Source organism: Malania oleifera, chromosome 5 (assembly GCF_029873635.1).
Source record: "Malania oleifera isolate guangnan ecotype guangnan chromosome 5, ASM2987363v1, whole genome shotgun sequence".
NCBI classification, from domain to species: Eukaryota; Viridiplantae; Streptophyta; class Magnoliopsida; order Santalales; family Ximeniaceae; genus Malania; species Malania oleifera.
The window spans coordinates 49350583-49364186 of NC_080421.1; the positions used below are offsets into that span (position 1 = coordinate 49350583).

At 36.9% G+C, this 13604-nt stretch overlaps 1 protein-coding gene across 4 annotated transcripts in view; it reads left to right on the plus strand.

Annotated features, from left to right (window-relative positions):
- LOC131155742 (uncharacterized) overlaps positions 1 to 13604 on the plus strand; it is a 57696-nt gene that overhangs the window by 18259 nt on the left and 25833 nt on the right. For all 4 annotated transcript variants that reach the window (XM_058109116.1, XM_058109118.1, XM_058109119.1 and 1 more), the window contains exon 8: positions 7644 to 7720. In XM_058109116.1, coding sequence (XP_057965099.1) covers positions 7644 to 7720 — 77 coding nt within the window. The remainder of the gene's footprint in view (positions 1 to 7643; positions 7721 to 13604) is intronic.

A 13604-nucleotide genomic window follows, 5' to 3' on the forward strand; every position in this document is an offset into this window, starting at 1 on the left:
TGCCATAAACAAGGACACTTTTCCAAACAATGTTCCACTAGGAACTTGGCGCTTGATAGGGAAGATGGTGAGAAAAAGAAAGAAACTCATGGTGAATCCTTAAACACCATAAGTAAAAAGCTGTGTAAGCTGAAAAGTCAAGATACACAGGAAGTGAATGTGGTACCCCTTCCTGAGAAAGAAACACCACTAGAAGTATCATCCCTACCTTCTGAGTTTAAGGATGTCATCTCTAAGCCACCTAGTGAGTTACCTCCTGTGAGAAAGATTCCACATGTCATGGATCTTGTTCCTAATTCATCTTTGCCTCATTTACTACATCATAGAGTGAACCCGATAGAACATGAGGAGCTGAAACAAGTGAATGAATTGAAGGAACATGACTTTGTTTGGAAGAGTTTAGGTCCACTTGCCTACCCTACTTTCCCTAATCCCAAGGAAGATAACACTTTGAGCACATGCATCAATGACAGAGCAACCAACAAGATTGTCATCAAGAATAGATTTCTCAAAACCATTGTTTCAAATGGAGATGAACAACTCATAGATTACTTCTTGAAGGCCTTATGGTCTATGCTAGGCTTGTATTTTAGTGCCAATCAGTCTTCTAGTGTTTACTACCCCCAAACTAATTGGCAAGTTGAAGTAGTGAATAGGAGCCTTAGGGACCTATTGAGATATTTGGTAGTTGAAAACATCATAGCTTGGGATTTATGCCTTCTCGTGGCCAATATTGCATTCAGTAGTTCAGTGGATAGGACCGTAATACTCAGCCCATTTCAGATTATCACAGGATATAGTCCTAGAAAGTCTGTAGATCTTATTCCACTACCACTTAAGTCTAGAGTGAGTGAGCCGACTGATGCTTTTGCAAAGCATATACACAATCTACACTCTGAAATAAGAATGAAGGTTAATATGAAAATTGAACATTACAAATCTAGTGCCGATATACATTGCATGTTGAAAGAATTTTCAAAGGGTGATATGGTTATAGTCCTTATTCGTCCCAAGCAGACTCCATTAGGAAAGGTGAGGAAGTTACATGCTAACAAGATGGATCATTTCTAAATTTTAAAGAAAATTGGTTTTGATGCTTATATGCTTAATATTCCTATTGATTTTAGCATAAGCAATGTTTTTAATGTTGAAAATCTAACCCCATTTCTTGTAGCATCTTCTGTTGTAGAACCTTCAAATTCTAACCCTGCAGGTGACCCCACTCCATTTCCCACTCCTTTTGAACCTCAAAACCCGAAAGTTCCTTTGCCTCTACCCTTACCCATGCCCAAGAACGTTGATGTAATCTTGGATGACAAGGTAAAGTTCACACAGGCAGGATCATACAAAAAATTCTGGGTCAAGTGGAGAGATAAGCCACTTCCCAAAAGGAGCTGGAATTTTAAGGAAGTCCTCCTTCATCTTAACCGGGAATGTTACTCCCAGTACTTCACCTCTAATTCTTCGGAGAAGAATTTTTTTGGGCCTGGGAGAGATGATGGGGAACAACATACCCTACCTATATCATTTTCAGATGTTGTGACACATGGATAACCTCCTGATGTCCACTACTTTTTTGATATGTTGACACATGGACGACCGCCGGATGTCCCCTATTGTTCATAACTCTCTTTTGGAGAAGCACATGGATTACCTTGAAGATTCTTTGATTTGAAGACTTTTGATGCAAGACTTCATTTGAAGACTTTATAATTATGTTGACTTTATATGTTATTTTAAGAACACATAGAGTATCTAGGAGACTTTTCAGTGTGAGAAAGACCCCAGTAGAGATACCGAAGCAAGGCCGAGTTCAAGACACATGTGGGCCCCACACGGTCTTGTGGGCCCCACACATGGCTCCATTGGGCCCCACACGAATTGGGCCTCCCTGTGACTTTTGTTTTTTATTTAATTTGTAATCTTACAAGACAACTTGCTTGCATGTGCTTGTCCTTAGTAAGTTGTGTTAGTATATTCAATGTGTCTAAAAAGTGGGAGCATTTATTTTGTTAGTAACTTGTAAGAGTAATTAATGTGTCTAGTAAGTTGGTGTCTTTATTATTTGTGTCTCCCATGCTTGTGTGGGAATTGTTAGTTGTTTAATGTCCTTGTCCTCCCATGCTAGCTAAGCTTGTTAATGCTTTGTTCCCCCATGCTAGCTATATATATCCCTTCATTGTAAGAACAAAAGCTAAGTTTTGAATATTGATATTGAAAGGATTTTCCTTTGCTGAAACTTGTCATAGCTTTGTCCAATCTTTGTGATTGTGTAGTGAGAGGCTGCGTCGTTCTCTCCGGAGATCAGGTGGTGAGAGACCACTAACCTGTCCAGCAACTCCATCTCCATATCCTCCCTCCCTCACTCTCACGGTCACCACCAAATTTACATCCACACGGCCAGCACTTTCATATCACCACACGGACACCATCAATCCTTTGCATTGCTGCGTTCAATTGGTATTTCACAAGCTTGCACAAAGGACACTAGGTGTGATCCCACTTGTGTTGAAAAGTGTCAAAATCATCCAAACAACTCTCTTGGTAATCTCAACCTTTATTTGAACCCTTATTTTATTTTGTAAGCCTTTGCTGGAAATCTGAAATTCCATATTTAATATGCCTTTGAATCCATAGATTGCAATATTAATACTTGCTATTTTAAAATCAATTGTGAGAATATTGCTTGCTAGCAATAGAACTTAAATTCTTGAAATTTTGAATAACATCTTTATTGCATATAACTCGATTCCGTTGTGAAAGAACTCTTGGGACTTATTTTTGAACAGCATCATACATCCTTTAAAATTCCCAAAGCATGTGTAACGTCCTCTGATTTATTTTGTTTATGTTTGAATAATTAAATTCTTAATTTAAAGTGTATTCAGTGTATGTGCTTGTGAGGGTTGAAGTGTAGGACCAGGCCACCCTTTCCCGTCCTACATCATCTCCACAACCCTATTGGCCATCTTGCTCAACACTTCAGCTACAAGGGCAAATGAAAAGGAGGGGGGGGGGGGGGGGGGGTAAAGGGTCACCTTGTCTAATGCCCCTGGAAGCTCTAAACCAAGATTTCGGCTCACCATTAACGATCATCGTGAACCATAATTAGACAAACAACCCCTAATCCACCGATGCCAATGCTCACCAAAACCCTTCCTTTTAAGGACTTTATCCAAGAAGCTCCAACTCACTCTATCATAGACTTTGTAGAAATCTAATTTAAAGACAAAACCCATCTTCCTATTCATACGTACATCCTCCACCACTTCATTGGCCACAAGTATAGCATCTACTGCTATTTGCCTCCCCCCCCTCCCAAAAACCCAAAACCCGCCACAAACGCACTTTTGGCAATAGAATTGGTATCAACAAGCACCTTACTCATCCTATTAGCTAAGACTAATGATAATTTATAAACACTATAAAAAAGGCTAAAAGTTCTAAAATCCTCAACGTTAATAGATTTGGACTTTTAAGGCCCCTGGGCAATAAAAGAGGAGTTGATGCTTTTGCTCAAAATCTCATTCTCAAAGAATTTTGTAGAAACTTTCAACAAATCACCCTTAACAACCTCCCAAGAATCTTGGAAAAAGCTATGTTAAACCCGTCTAGGCCTAGGGACTTATCCCTATGCATGCCAAAAACCACCCCCTTCAATACCTCTTCAATTCCTCCTCTTCAAAAGGTCTCCCGAACCAAGTTTTTTGATCAATAGAAATAGGATTCCAATCCAACCCCTCTAACATCATTCTACAATACTCCTCCTCCAGGTACAAATTCCGAAAGAAGTTGGTATTAGGCAATCTAACCTTGATCATTGGTGACTACCTCAATAAAATTTTTACTCCTCTCACCATTAGCTAACTTGTGAAAGAAAGAAGAATTGCAATCATCTTCTTTACCCATTTGAATTTAGTCTTCTGCCTCCAACTCCTCAATTTGTGCAAAATCATCTCTTCCAACTTGTTCTTCGAAGAAATTCTTCTAGTCTCCTCACTTCGAGAGCAAAGACTCCTCCTTCCTATCTTGGGAAACCAACTCTCTTAAGAGTCTACATTTTTAAACTCTAACATCCCCAAACACCTTCATATTCCAAACTTTCAGCTTCTCCATCAAACGTTTCAATTGTAGCTATATCTTGCATAGAAACTACAAAAACAAGAAAAAGCACATTGGGTTGGAGTTTGGAGAAAGTTGCATTCCTTGAGGTAAAGCTACAACATTGCTTCCTTGAGAGTGATTAAAACTTAATGATGTACCAAGTGTTCTATCCTAGTCTTATTATACAACAATATGTCATCAAAATGGACCACTAGGAGTTTTTTATGAATTGGTGCCAGCAACGAGTAAGAACCCTTGAAAAGATACTTGGGGCAATAAAAATCCAAAGGACATGAGCAACCACTCAATAAACCACCCTAGGTATCAAGTGCAAGTTTCAATCATATCCTTGTTTAATTCTAATCCGGTGGCATCTAGAAAAGTATTAGAGTAACTAGAACCAACTATCTTATCATGCATATCCTCAAGTGTATTGGTATGAAACCTATACTTAAAAAGGTATTCTTAAAATTGCTCTACATTGATGCAGATCCTCCAAGAACCAAATCGATTCAAGTGTGTGGGCTTGGCAAGGTTAAGAACTATGTTCTTTCCTTTTTACCTAAATAAATAGTTAGAATTTGTTGATTCACAATTTCAATTCGTATCAATTCCATACCAAATCGAGTCCAATCTTACTAGAGAATCAAAAACTAACAAGTCGTTGCTGAATCTGTTGATTCATTCCTTGAATCTAACGAATCAATTTGAGTTGATCGATTCACATGAACTTTACTGGTTTAAAACCTTTAAAAAAACTCTTTTTTTATTGTTTTTTGTTTTTTTTTTTTCAACAAGATTGCATTTTTTTCTTTTCTGCGTTGGTTATTAATGAGAGAAAAAAGAAAAACAGAACTTTAGGCTTTCTGTTGCCTTCATAAAACCATTTTTCACTTTTGGAGGAGTATAGTATTGTACCATCACAGGGCAGAACACTGGTCGGCTAGGGTGGTACTCATGTTTCCTCTGTTGTTAAGACTCATAGGCTGTTTTTTTTAATTGGAAGTTTGTCTAATTATTTATTATTTTTTGTTTGAGTTGCTTTTTTATTTTTGTTTTTTATTGGAGAAAGTATGTGCATGGGATATGATTTTTTACCTGTTTGTAAACACCAACAGTTCAATTTTTCGATTAATTTTTCTTCATCCCTTAAATAACATAAATTTCAGTTTTTTATTAATTTTTCTCGACTCATCCCCTTCTATTGTTTAGAAAGCATAAACAAAATATGATTTTTTTTTTATTGTTTAAATGTATTTTACTATTTTGTTTGTTGCACCTTTATTAATTTATGCATGTCATTTTGAATTGACTTTGGGAATTCGCACTAAATCTCACAATTCAATTAAATTCTAGATTATATATTCTGGAAATTGGGATTTCAATTCATCATTCGTATCTCGATTTGGCCACTCCAACGTACAGCCTGATTACTCCCAACAAACAGCTACCAATTGTATTTATATCTTACATTCAACTAAAAAACATAACTACAAATTAACCCCAGCATAACAGAAAAATTACACAACAACAATGTATAAAAGGCATGCATTTTAATGTCCTAAATATATGCCTAAAATATGTGTGCTGTGTAGGAAGCCTAAATAATGATGGCAGGCCTCTGTCAGTTTGCCTATTTAATTCTTTAATCAAAAAATATATTTGTTAGTGCAGAAAGAGGAAAAAATGTCAATTTAAACTATTCTCTTAAGCCAACTGTTGACAACATGTTATAATCTAAATTTCCGAATAAACTGCTTGTGTTCTTGAATTCCTAGGCTTTCCTACCTTGAGACAAGTGGGCAACCTGATTTTTATAGATTATTTACAGGATAAGGGCAGACATTAGGTTGAAAAATATTTACTTCTAGTGATAAAAGGCTTTGTCCCATCAAATTTTGGTTATAATTAGTTCATTTTTCCTTTTTTATGTTATGGCCGCTTGTCAACTCTGTTGATTTTTCCTTCTACAACATCATCTCATTCTCAAAAGTCAATTTCTGTTTGGCATCTATTTTAAAGCATGCAAAGCTTTCTTAAGCATAATTGTTGTATGAAGGCTTGGTATGCATTGTTGGCAGACAACCTAGCTGCTTAAGCTTTTATGTAAAGTGTTTGCTTAACATGACATTAGAGCCATGGTTGCCAGGAGGTCCTTGGTTCTATTATTGTTGCTTAAATTTATTGTTGATTTGTTAAAATTCAATACCCTTCTAATAGGTGTTATTTATTGTCTTGTTTACCTCACCACATGCAATCAGTCTGCATGCGCAGTGGAATATTAAGGCTTGATATACACTCTTCCTCCACAACCTTAAAGCTTAAGCTTTTAGACAACCTTTATCAAAGAAATGGAAATAATTTTCTTAGTTTTCATGTATAGTTGAACCAAGGTCTTAAAATTTGATTTTGACTCAAATTTCGAAGCTCCAAACATACGGAAATTTCGATTTCGATGTCAATTTTGATTTCGATTTGAAAATATAATGGAAATCAGTAGTAAAACATGGAATTCTTTGTGAAACTTTAGAAATGGTTAATAGACATAATAATGTAAGTTACAAGTTAAATACATCTATGTTGTGTATGAGGTGGAAAAGTTGTAATATAGTATGTGTAACAAACATATTTGTAAAATAATGTACATTAAACATATTCAGTTAACAGAAATGAAATTCATAAATCATTTAAATATTATTTATTAAACAAATAATGATAATTTAGACATGAATGGTTAAATTAAATGTTGCTGTAAGTTTACTTTTTTCATATAATTTTAAAAGCACTTTTAATAATATTTTGTTTCAATAAAAATAAATAAAATAAATTAAGAGAGAAAATTTACTTCACTCTTAAATCTCTTATTTGAATTCTGAGGAAACTTCATTATGTAGTTAAAATTTCGACAAGTTTCGCTAGAATATCAAGATTTCGATAAATTTTTGATGTTCATTGAGATTTCGACTCAAATTATGCAAGACGGAATTTGACTGCCATTTCGATTTGAGGGTGACGGAAACCGGAAATTTCTCTGAAAATTTCGACAAATTTAAGACCAGGAGTTGAACAAATATTACACATGGAGTCTTTTTAATACATGGTGTGAAACCTTTTTGTTTTCATATGATGACAAAGCTAGGTGATCTAGCTGCCATCATTTTTTAGTAACGCTGCAGCTTTAGTTGACGAAAATTTTGAGGAATATTTCTTTTATTTCTGTTAGAATTTTAAGAGTCAGAAGTTGTTCAAATGCCAAAGCCAAGATAGATTTATAGAATCATAGATCATAGTTTTTGCAATATTCTGGGAAAGTAATTTTACCAGGTTTTCTTTCCTTAATTTTTTCATGCTGATCTGCTTCTGAATTTGTTAATTTGTTTCTAGTTCCTTGGTTTTGTATGCCTTGACGGTTTGTTTGTTGTTGATATAGATCATATTTTGATTTGAACAAGCAAGATGCTCATTAAATTTGGTTTCGGTTGTATTGGTTATCATTTGGTCCACTTGTCTGCTACACCCTTTTTTCTTTTCTGGTCCAGCGATTTGCCCTTGCTGCAGCGGAACTTAATGGCGTGCTTTATGCTGTGGGTGGATACGACGGAAAAGACTATTTGAAGTAAGATTCCTGGCCTTTAGTTTCCCATAGGCATGTACATTGGTGTAAATGCATGAATATATATCTATTGTATATGTGGGGTTTCCATAGAGACTATAAAGGGCACAGGGTTTATTTTATTTCTGAATTGAAGTTATTTTTTATAAATAGTTTGATTTAACACTGCTTCGGCTCTAATTATTTGGTTTGCTAGTTAGTAGTTGCTTTGTTCCTCTCACAAAATTTGCAAATGAAAACATATTGGCATATTATTGGTAACTGAAATTTTAAGGAATAAATTTATGATTAATTAATTATAATTTATACTCATAAACAGGAAAAAAAAAAAAAGAGAAGTTGAAAATAGATTTGCTAATGATAATATCATGATTGAAGTAACTTTCACTGGTCTTTCTTTTTGTGGATAAGTAAAATAGTTCATCATTCAAGGGAACCAATGGAATGCTAGCAGCAGTGGTGGCGGCGGCAGCAGCAGCAGCAGCACAACAACCACTACCATCACAACCAGGCCTTAAGTCCCACTAGAATGAATCCCTGTCCGCCGATCGGCACTGTCATGGGGATGCTACCGCAAGTACAAAAGAGAAAACATCAACTACAGGATATCTGAAATGCCAAATCCAGTGTGTTCCACCAAGTGAATTGCATAACTGCTCAAATAATCTCTTTTTTTTAAAAAACAAAGAAAATTATAAATACAACACAAAGAACAAGGCATACTCCAACAACTCAAAGAAACAACAAAAGAAAAGGGAAAAATGAAAGGAAAGAATATCTGCAAAACAACTCTCATGAAGCAACACACTCCAATCTCATTGCATTATATCTAGGGAAACAGTCAAAAAGTCATTGGCAGAGACCAAAGGTATGCAAGAAAGTATACATCTCTTCAAAGCTTTCCTCTCCTTTCCCTTCCCAAAGCTTCTAACAATAATAGTACAAAGGTCATCAAGGAAGGCAGACAAGCCCAATTCTCACAATTATAACTCGAAAAAAAAAAAAAATTCCACATATTCCATGAAGAAAGGAGAACGTAGAAACAAATGGGACAAGTCCCCCATCTTAAACAAAGGACAGGCATATCTGGTGATTGTGCCTTATTCGGCCTTCTCCTTTGAAGCAGGTAATAAGTTCTGAATTTATTTAGGATTGCAGTCCAAGTAAAAGCTCTTGATTTTTAAGGAAATTTAGCTTTCCAGACAAAATAATGTAAGAAGAAATACTAGCCTTAAGAGTATGAATCTGCCCAATGAAATAAAGACTTCCCTTGTGAGGAACCCAGAACACAACATATTTTCATCCTTCCCCAAAGATGCATGAAAAGAATCAGGCACATTTAACGATAGGATAAGAACATTCATCTCTCCTTCATTTATGTTCCCTGCGAAGTAAAATCCACAAGACCTGCACACCCGCATAGAATAAAAGAAATTTAGATATTAGTTCATCATGAGGAACTGATAAATGAGAAAGATGGAGTTTGCTTGAACCAAAGAAGCATCCCCAACCCAATGATCCTCCTAAAAGTGAATCCTCCACCTTGCCAACTTTATAATGAATACGAGGGTAAAAAGATTATATGCCCGTGAAACAATTTCCAAGGACTTTCATAGCTAATACAAATTCCAACTTTAGCATCCCCCACATTATGTTGAATCCCAAACTTGCACCAATTTGCCTCATGCCAAAGTCAATTTGTAAGAGTAATCACCCCACCAAGGAAATTATTTTGGATGCCAAATTAACCTGATCCAGATCTTCTTTCCTATTAGATCTACCCCCGGGGTTGAGCATCAATTTGGATCAAATGAGTAAACTGACAAACTCAGAACTTCAGATCCATTTGGCCTAGTTTTAAAATTATTGATTCAGTAACTGCCTTAAAAATTTTGACAAACTTATGGTTCAGCTCGGGTTGTGGTTTGGAAAGTGCAAAAACTGATTGTACCTGCATATATTAATTGTTTTTTTTTTTTAATATTATATATATAGGAATTTATACTCCCCGAAGCCCAAAGTTGCTCTGTGTAGAGTTGTTGCCCATGATAAGCCAACAAGAGACAAAAGTGAACTACCACAAGTTTCTAGTTCAAGGATAGTGTAATAAAGTGTTGGCTGAATTTTTTGTGTAATAAAATGTGTTTCATTGATGTAGCTACTTTTTCCTTGTTCCATGTTGCTCTCCCATGGAAAAAAATTTACTTTAGTTGGAGCATTTCTCTTCCAAATAGGTTCGAGGAAAATTTGCCCTACTCCTAACAAGATTCTTTGTGTCAAGGTCTTTGTAGTACGAATTAACCATGAAGTTCGAAGTCCATTTTGGCATGTCTTGGCCTTCCAAGTTAACCAAGGTGGGGTGTGTGGGGAAGAGAGGAAGTCCTCTAGGGTACATCTTGATGGTTATAGTTTGGGACTTCCATATTGGAGGTCTTGCATTCAAATCTTGTGAGGGGTTGGAAGGGGTTTGGAATTGGAGAGGAGCTACTCCTATTGTGTAGCTTAGGCCTAGTGTGGGCCACCAAGTCTTAAAGTATTGTGTGAATGGCCATATTGTCTGGCCTTGAGTTCTGCATATTATATATAGACTTTACAAGAATGCTATGCATGGAAAGCAAATAAGTTCCCTCATGATTCTAGCCCTATACATGTAAACTATAATATGTCAATGAAAAGCAAGTAATGTATGCTAATTGTACAGAATAATGAATGGAGAAATAAGGAAATAATTGTGGGCTGAAATAAGGAAAGAAGTGTGGACAGCAAAGCTTTTGATGTCCATTGACAGCCCCCCTCAAATTGATGCGGGTTGATCAACAAGCATCAATTTGCTACTTAGGAAGCAATGTCGATGACGAGTGAGAGGCTTGGTGAAGATATCATTAATTTGTAATTTAGTGGAAATATGTGGAAGATTGATAACACGAGCTTCAAATGCTTCATGGATAGAGTGACAATCAACTTCAATATGCTTCGTGCGCTCATGATAGATAGGATTGGCCGTGATCTGAATAACACTCGTATTATCGGCATGTAGAGCTGTAGGATCGGTCTCAGAAAAATCTAGCTTAGAAGGAAAACCTTGAAGCCAAATAATTTTAGAACAAACAAGAGACATCGCCCGGTATTCAGATTCCTTAGACGACTTAGAAACTCTTTCTTGCTTCTTACTCTTCCAAGTGATCAATGCATCACCTAAGAACACACACCAACCAGATATGGAGCGATGTGTATCTGCACAACCAGCCCAATTAGCATCGCTATAAGCACCAAGGTGAGTAGAATTGCCTGCAGGTAAGAATAAACCACGGGCAGAAGTACCCTGCACATAGCGTATGATCCACGGACAGCAACCAAATGAAATGGCGAGGAGTCTGAAGAAACTGGCTGACTTGCTGTACAACAAAAGAAATGTCCGATCTAGTAATGGTGAGATAAATAAGGCTACCCACCGACTTCCGGTATAAACTAGGATCAACAAGTGAGTCACCTTCCTCTTTGCAAAGCTTGACATTTAATTCCATAGGAGTATCAATAGAAGTAGCCTCCTGAAAGCCAGTTGTAGCCACTATGTCACTAGTATACTTGTGTTGATTGAGTGAATACCAGAGGGACTACGACGCACCTCAAGACCAAGAAAATATGTGAGACCCAAGATCTTTCATATGAAAATACTCTGAGAGATGAGTCTTGAGCTAACCAAGTAAAGCAGAATCGGAACCAATGATCACAATATCATCAACATAAACCAAAAGGACAACAATACCCATGTCTGATTTCCTAAGAAACAATGAAGTGTCATACTTGCTCTGCTTGAATGAAAATTGTAATAAAGTGGTGTGGAATTTATCAAACCAGGCCCTCAAAGCTTGTTTGAGACCATAAAGCGAGCGATGAAGCTTACACACATGTGAAGTTAGAGAGGGAAACAAACTCGGGGGTGGCTTCGTATAAATACACTCTTTAAGATCCTCGTTAAGAAAAACATTCTTGACCTTCATTTGCTGTAGTGGCCAATCACTAGAAGCAACAAGAGCTAGAATTGTACGAACAGTAGTCATCTTAGCCACATGAGCAAAGGTCTCTTTATAATTGACACCATATTCCTGATTATTCCCAAGTGCAACAAGGCAAGCTTTGTAACGATCCAAACTTCCATCAGATCGGACCTTGACAAAGTAAACCCATTTGCAACCTAGAGGAACAATGGTGGGAGGACAAGGCTCAATGTCCTAGGTGTGATTGGCCTTTAGAGCGGCGATTTCTTCTTGCATAGTTTATCGCCAACAATTATCCTTGGCAGCGTGTGAGTAGGACATGGGAATATCAAAATTGGACAATGCAGCAGTAAGAGCTGAAATAGAATTGCTAGAATTAGAAGAGGGAAACCCATACCTATTTGAGGGTACAAACACTCTAGGAGAGCGACGTACCAAAGGCTCTGGAGGTGCTACAACTGACTGAATCTGGAGCATGGTAGGATCAGATATCGGGTGAGCCATCAGAAAAGATTGTGGGCAGGAGCATCTTGTGTACACAATACCTGGTTTAAAGTGAGAATTGACTTTATGAAGATTCGAGAACTGTTGCTCAAAGGAGGGGAGAGAACCACAGTAGAAGAGGAGGTCATAGAGGACATAGGAAAGAAATGATGATTTTCAAAGAAAATAATATTCCTAGAAATGCGTGTAAGATGTAATGTAGGATCATAGCAAACAAATCCATTTTGACACACATTATATCCCATGAATGCACATAAAACAGATTGAGCAGATAGTTTGTGTCGCTCATGAGGAGGTAAATGAACAAAACATACACAACCAAAGGTACGGAGGTTATTGTAACTAGGTTGCTTAGCAAATAAGTAGAAATAGGGAGACTCCATGAGTAGGACTTGAGAAGGTAAACGATTAATCAAGTAGCAGCAGTTTTCAGAGCCTCAACCTTGAACATGGATGGAACAGAGGATTCTAGTAAGAGAGTACGTACCACATCTAGGAGATGACGATTTTTGCATTCGGCTACTCCATTCTGTTGGGGAGTAGTGGGACATGAACGTTGATGAATAATACCTTTGGAAGCCAAAAATGCCTGAAACTCAGTAGACAAATATTCACCAGCAGAATCTATGTGTAATGTCTTAATAGAAGCAGAAAATTGATTGTCGACATGCGCTAAAAACTCAGTGAAAGTACGAAAAACCTCAAATTTAGTGCAAAGAAAGTAGACCCAAGTAAATCTGCTATGATCATTAATGAAAGTCACATAGTGTTTAAATTTTTCATGTGAACTAATTGGGGAAGGTCCCCAAACATCACTATGGATAAAATCAAAGCACTGAGAGGCTTTACTAGTAAACCATATATGAGATAAGATCTGAGTATTGGGATGGTTTAAACGACGATGCCACACCATACTAGGATTTGAAACATTATTACTAGCAAAAGACTTAATAGAAGAAACTGAAGAAAGTGCTGGAACAAGCTAAAGTAGTGGAAACAAGTGCCTCACTTTAGGTCCCTTCGCAATCGGCTACCCCGTTACTTGATTCTGCATAACACAACCATCACTAGAAAAATTAACAGTACAATTGTTATCAACTAATTGACCAACAAAAATAAGATTCGTGGAAAGCCGGGGAGCAAGAAACACATCAGTGAACTTAGAAGAGGCATCTCTGACAACAATTATTCACAAAAGAACTGCTATTGGCAGTCTGAATAGCAAATTGACCAGCATAGGGCTGAACATGACACAAAGCAATGGGATTATTTGTCATGTGATTAGAGGCACCCGACTCCACGTACTAGAGTTTAGTAGAATTGTTACCTTGGAACCCCATCGCTGATAATGCCGAAATTAGCATCTGTTGCACCATTTCGGGTGT